Source organism: Anneissia japonica, unplaced genomic scaffold (genome assembly GCF_011630105.1).
Source record: "Anneissia japonica isolate Jap-2015-1 unplaced genomic scaffold, ASM1163010v1 scaffold287752_len1182401_cov188, whole genome shotgun sequence".
Classification (NCBI taxonomy): domain Eukaryota; kingdom Metazoa; phylum Echinodermata; class Crinoidea; order Comatulida; family Comatulidae; genus Anneissia; species Anneissia japonica.
The window spans coordinates 149,357-156,356 of NW_022687544.1; the positions used below are offsets into that span (position 1 = coordinate 149,357).

General features: G+C 34.3%; 1 protein-coding gene across 6 annotated transcripts in view; it reads left to right on the plus strand.

The window, feature by feature from the left end:
- Nucleotides 1–7,000, plus strand: part of LOC117119391 (titin homolog) — a 26,832-nt gene that overhangs the window by 7,268 nt on the left and 12,564 nt on the right. For 4 of the 6 annotated variants that reach the window (XM_033264194.1, XM_033264206.1, XM_033264234.1 and 1 more), the window contains 7 exons: nucleotides 1,105–1,169; nucleotides 1,320–1,688; nucleotides 1,859–1,965; nucleotides 2,673–2,846; nucleotides 3,647–3,670; nucleotides 5,057–5,152; nucleotides 5,473–5,613. In XM_033264194.1, coding sequence (XP_033120085.1) covers nucleotides 1,105–1,169; nucleotides 1,320–1,688; nucleotides 1,859–1,965; nucleotides 2,673–2,846; nucleotides 3,647–3,670; nucleotides 5,057–5,152; nucleotides 5,473–5,613 — 976 coding nt within the window. The remainder of the gene's footprint in view (nucleotides 1–1,104; nucleotides 1,170–1,319; nucleotides 1,689–1,858; nucleotides 1,966–2,672; nucleotides 2,847–3,646; nucleotides 3,671–5,056; nucleotides 5,153–5,472; nucleotides 5,614–7,000) is intronic. The other 2 variants (XM_033264198.1, XM_033264215.1) reach the window with 2 other exon arrangements.

The window sequence follows — 7,000 nt, forward strand, 5'->3', positions numbered from 1 at the left end:
GTGTGTGTGTGTGTGTGTGAAGGCTTATAAGGTAAAATTCAAGAAAACAACAATTGGTGTATAAAAAGATGGCATGGATCTCAGTTGAGGTTCAACGTTTTAATCGAAGGCTAAAAATGTAGACGTGGTTAAGGAGTGTCTTCATTATTCGGATATATGCCATTTCAAAATAAAATACTAAATTATATTTATCTGTTCCTTTTTGTTGTATTTGTATACAATATAATATAATAGGCTAATGCAAAGATGTATGCATTTGTACAAAGACCATGTAAAACGGTTGAAATATGGTCATTACCGATATTAGGTTCGATACCACGAGCTGATGATTGTGAAAAACATTGGAATAAACACAGGCTAATTAAAGCTGTTGCCATTCCAAACTGTATTGAGTTTTTTCGTTTCAATTTTTCTATACGTGTGAGTCAATTAGCCTCGCCTGATAAGTAATATACAGTATTTATATTCAAGTGTAAACAGTTGGTTAAACCAACGAAATGGTCATGGTCAGGCGATACCGCAGCTATTCAAATAGAAAATACAATTGCGATGTTAACGTAATGACGAAAGAATAAACATTCATTTACAAATCACAAGGCTGAATATTATTAGCACTACTGAGAAATGTCTGATAGTTTGCATGACACCTATTAGGCACCATAAAAAATTATTAGTTCATCACCCCCTCCCTCATTACTTTTGGGAAAATTCTGATTTTTTTTTTCAATCAACATATATTTTTATCTCAAAAAGTCGTTTTTCCATATTTTTCACTTGAAACATCAGGATTTCTTGCAAATATGTTTACTAGTATAACAAAAACATCTTTTTTAATATAAATTTGATTCCATTTTTATGACTTTTTATAAATTTGTTTTAACTATTGATTTACTTGCGAACATCGGTAAAATGGGGGCGGGGTTAGCAAATTAAAAAAAAAAATCCTCCCTCCCTTATCAGTTTTTATTTTTTGATAGGGTGATAAATTAATTTTTTTTTTATTGGGCCTTATTGAATTTTGAATGAACTTCCAAGTATCTATATGTTAAAGTTTAGGTTTGCCAGATTTGAAAGTTAAAGTTACACATTTTATTTTATTTTCAGGATAAAAAGGGATACGACAATACTGCTTCTACTGTCAAGTACTTGGAACCAATATCGTTAGAAAAGTAAGCAAATTACTTTATTGTAGAATAGGTTACATTCAACTTTGATATGTTTCAATTATTAGATTCGATATTTTTAAATAACATAAGATCAATTCGTGTAAGTTCGTATGCATTTGCTATTTATTATTTAATTGATGTTTAATCCTCTAGAAGCCTAAATCCCAGTAACAGACTTTCTGCAAGTCAACCTGCCTCGATCCTTGTCTCCGAGATCGGCAATGACTACGTCGGCAGGTCCTATGTCCAGTTCACAGACACCGCCGTTCTCTACCCCAAGTATTTGAGTGCTGCTGATGTCAGGACAAGAAATGACGAGAAACCACAATTTTGCTATGGCTGTCGTTCGAATGTTTCTAATTACGATGAAAGAGTAATTGATGGACTATATGATTCGGTACTTGACGTTCAAGAGTGTCATCATGAGGCAGACGACTCGTTAATCAATGACGTGCCCATCAAATACGATGGCGATGTTGCACAATATAGGTTTACAATCAATGAGAAAACAAATGCTCCGCAGTAAGTATATAAGAAAAAATGTGAAATTCCCGGTAGGCCTACATATCAATTATAAGTAAAGATATATTTGAAATATGTTATGGTAATATTTTTTATTTTTAATATTAAGTGCCCCGAATCATGTGCGTAGAGTTCCTATTCTCATAATTACCATGTTACTCATATTTCAGGGCCAAGAGTACAAAATATCGGCGGGTGGGTGGAGGTTTCTTGTTCTATGAAAATGAAGCAAAAACCTGGAACAATTCTTTGCCAAAATGGGCTCATTTCGGAGCTGGTTAGTATATGTATTCATACAATATTCAGAATGTTTGATCAAAACAGGTCAGATAAGTTGTTGTTCAATTTTCGATTTTTGTCTGTATGGGTTGTTGATCTAATGATTGAATGAACCAGATGTATATTGTTCAGGTTTTAGCGATTCACATCAATTCACATACAAATTTTTCCTGTGTCGCGAATTATAAAAATAGGCTCTCGCAGAGAGCTTGACTATACTGCTACATAACGTTGAAAGTGAATGAGTGTACAATGTATGCTTGTATTGATAATATTTCTGAAGCGTATTTGTACTTTATGTTTGAATCTTACATTAATAATAAAATGCTAGTTAATTTATTATCAACATGTTGTTGCAATGTACTGTATATAGTTATAGTTTAGTTATACTTCATATTATAATGTATTGGGTGATTCTTTGTATGCTATTGGATGTGTTAAAATCAAGTAAGTTGAAGGTCTGGGAATTTATGTGTTTCTTGAGCCTTGGCTCCCCTGAAACCAAAGTGTTTTCTACTCTTTCCTGACCACGAAACCCGAAACCTTACGGATATGACATTACTTTTAGATCGACTACAACATAGAGTATCCTGCAATAAATAGTAGTATACTAAAAAAAAAACCTAAACACTAAACAATCTACTTTTTGGGGACTTGCGATAATTTAGTTTTTTAGTATTAATTAATAAATCCACTGTTTTACAGCTGAAAATTTGAGCAATGAAAGCGTCCTCTTTAATGTGGATAAACTCCAAGAACCAGATGGACCGGTTTATCAGCCAACCATACCCCGGGATACACGCTCGCCTTACCCACAATTCATACGAGAAAGACAACAGCTCCATAAACCGGAACTTTCAAAACCAAAAATACACGAACGTAAGTAAAATAAATGATAAAAAATTATTCTCATTAAGTATTGTATTTCATAATAGCACATCAAGGTATCAATAAAATGATATCCAAATCCACATTGTTTAATTTTGGGGTTCTAATTCTGCCAAATTTGTTCACAAGAGGAATTAGTACGGTAAGTGTTATTGTCGTGCTGGAATAGACAATTAAATAACTGGATTTGCGTCAGGAGAATCAAGTATAGGTATTTGCCCTACCTGACGTGAAAAGTACGAGTCCCACCCGAGAACAACTTGCGATTTTTTCGAGTATTCAGTACATTTCCACGTCAGGTAGGGCAAAATTACGAATTAGCCTATTTTGAAAATCCTTTTCTGATCAGTGTCGAATATTTTATTACATATTTAACTTTTCTGGTTTTATTCTTACTTATTTATCTTCATATTATATGTATCTGTTCCTTTGGGTACAGTTATTACAAGTTACTAAACATGTTATCATAATTGAGGGGAAAAAAAATCAATATTTGTGTATTGTCACCTATCTTCATGTTCTTATCTGTTTTTGTTTTATTAGTTGATTTATGGGAGTGCAAGAAATTTGTTTTGTGTTTTATGTTTGATGTGTTTATTGTCACCTATCTTCATGTTCTGGTCTGTCTTTGTTATATCAGTTGTTTTGTGGTAGAGAGTGCAAGACATTTGTTTTGTATGTTGTGTTTGATGTGTTATTACAAAGTTCAAATTGTATTTATGGCCAATACAAGTTATTTTATACGTAGCATTGGCATACCAATTATTGTTTAATCTGATGCTTTCTTTTAGGTCGTTGTTATGCCTGCCTTCGAGGTGATGCATTTTGTATGAATATTGTGTGCCACTTTTGTATACAATCTGCTAACAAAACATTCATTGAATGAAAATTGATTGTGTTGTATTAATCTATGTTTCAATAATCGTCTTGCGTATCTTATGTCTATAATAATAACAATAATAATACTTCCGCTTATGCCTACTATTATTCCATCTAAATTAATTGTTGGTTTCTTGTGGGTTTTCTGGTGCTGGCGCTGATGCTGTCGTTAGTGCTGTTGTTGGCGCTGGTGTTGTTGCTGGAGCTGTTGTTTGCACAGGGGCTGCTGTTGCCGCTGGTGCAGTTGTAGGTATTTTTGTTGCTGTTTTTTGCTGTTGGCGCTTGTGCTGTTGTTGGTGTTGATGTTGGTATTGGTGGTTGTTGACGCTGGTGGTGTTGTTGGCGCTGTTTCTGTTGTTAGAGTTGTTCTGTTCTGGTGCTTTTGTTATTGCTAGGGCTGTTGTTGTTGTCGTTGTTGTTGGTGCTTTTGTTGTTGTAGTTGTTGCTGGTGGTAATGCTGTTTCTGGTGCTGGCGGTGATAATGTTGCTGACACTGCCGCTGTTGCTGCTGCTGAAGCTGATATTGCTGTTTCTGGTAGGCCTTACTCGTGCTCGTCTTGATGGTGGGGCTGTTGCTGGCCTTGTTGATGTTGCTGCTTATGACGCTGGTGTTGGTGCTGTTGCTGCATTATCTATGGCCTACTTGTTGAGAATATTTATTGAAAAATTAATTGTCATTTGAGATCATCTTATTTCATTTTAATCCAGAAATACAAACATATGAATTTTGTTTATGATTGATTTATTGATATAATCATTTTAAAAATTAATTTCATCCATTTATTCATTCATATAAGCCTATCCATCAAACAAGTGTTTGATTGATTGATTGATTGATTGATTGATTGATTGGTTGATTGATCACTTGATTCATTCCTTATCTTATTGTTAACAATTGTTTAATATTATCATAAAAATCGTCATTACTAAATGTTATGTCGAGGTTTTCTGCAAAATAATAGGCCCTATAATGTAGAGAATGACTGGGCTTTACGATAGTAAAGCAGCATCATGCAATTTACAATAACAAAACATATGTACGGCGCCATTGATACGGCCATCGGTCGCTTAAATGATCCTGTATAAATATCCATATTAATAATAGGCCTATATCTACTATCAGCGGACCATGTTTCACCATAATAGGCCTACATTTATAATGCAACATACAAAATGAGTAAAATATAATATTTTCATTCATAATAATGGGTGGGTGGCTTATAGATTAGAATTAGAATACCATTAACTTTATACCAATGTTTTATAGTGCTTACTTAAAATACAATAGACTATGTTTCATTGATCAACCTTTGAACCTACAGCTGCGATAAAGTACAACATGAATCACCACACCGATTGCTTTACTGATGGTGGGTCCTCGATGACGTCTGGACTAGGAACGTCTATCAATTCGGAAGGTTAAGCAATAGTCCATTTAAAGCCTTTCCTAACATTTTGCTGTGCTGTGGATACTAACAATTGTTTTTATTTATGTTTGACAAAGGAATCTGAAGAAATTCTGAAAAAAACCCGGCAACAATATTAATTAATTCAATATGATCCTCCATTTTTAATTAATTAAACAGCAACATCACTACCAGTCGATAAGGAAATTAGCACCATGGATTGTGTGTAGAAATGATTAAAATAAATCACATTGTTGTTGGTTATTTCTGAAATGACATCGATGTTTTCACACATTTTAGATGTTTTACACAGTTTTGTTCCTTTGTTGCAGTCTTAAAACGACAGACTGAAGAAGAAAATGAGGCTAGGCGAAAGGAGGAAGATGAGATGAAGGCGAGACAAGAAGCAAAACGGAAAGCTGAAGAAGAGGAAAAAAGACAAAAAGAGGAATCAAGAAAAAATCTATATAAAGGTAAGGTTAGCTAACATTTAGGAAAGCTTCGGAGCAGCATGCAATGGAGTTATTCTTAATTCTAACTTAACTAAATATTCAATGATATTATCGAAAAATATTTATTCCTGTATAAACACATAACATTAGAAATGGCAGCGTAAGCCAATATGCCTCAAAACATTTCATGAAAAAAATACAGGCCTACACAAAAATTTGTTAGAAATTATTATGGTCTAAAACTATTGAGAAACGAAATGAGAAGATGATTTTCTACATTATATCAATTATAAATAATGTTATTATTGTACCAAATTTTACATTTAATTAATTTCGATTTATTGTAATTTGCATCATAAAAATACATAGAAGTTGATATTGCTCTGAAATTTAACGAACGAAAAATACGTCTACAGACTCAGTCATATCCCTCTCGGACAATATCTCTAACTAGCGTTATTTGCCAGAATGGCTGCTAGATAGAGGTTGTCTCTCGATACCTGTGTGTACGATCGAGTAAGTATAGAGCGAGTTGATTGGCCGAGCAGTCAGGGGCACCGTAACCTTCAGCTCTAATATCGGCGCGCTGGTTGGAACCAGTGTGACCACTGCTTGGGTATTTACCCAATATCTTGGGTATTTTGACTTGGTATTGGGTTCTTGGGTATTCCGTTGAAATCCTTGGGTATTTTATTTTTACTAAGAAAATTAAATATTTTTGTCGCAGAGGAAGAATTAAGAAGTAACAAAGTATATGTCAGTCCATTCAAGTAAGCAAAACTCAACGAAGTGCACATAGCATTGTTAATTGACTGTTAATTGCTATAAACATGGGTTCAGAATTGTTTATTCGAACTTTATCTAGATATACCCGTCTTGAAACATGATACGATAATCCCCTAATTGCGTTCGATGCCAAGTTAGAGCCAGATAAACAGCCTTTTTCTATCTGTATTATCACCTCATGAATATTAATTTTAATAATTAACACAAACAATTACAATAAAAAATGGTTTATAAATTGAACTAAAAGGGAAACTATACATGCGAAAAACACGTTTTTTTTTAAATTTTAATGCATTTTCATGAAGCTTGGGTAATTTTGGGCAATTTTTGCTGAATCTTGGGTAATTTCGACCCAGTCATTGGGTATATCAAAAATTGTGAGTGGTCACGCTGGTTGGAACGACTCACTCGCCAATGGTTCCGGTGGTGGAACAAGTCTTCTCGGATAAGGACTTTCAACCGTAGGCCCAGTGTACGCATTTGGCTCGTGTGCACTTTAAAGAACCCAGTACATCCGTCTAAAAGAGTAGGGGGCGGTGGCGGCTCTAGGATATAATTTATGGGGTGGGGGTGGCTAAGATGTCCAACTGGAGAGGCTAAGTATTATGGGTGTAACTATAGC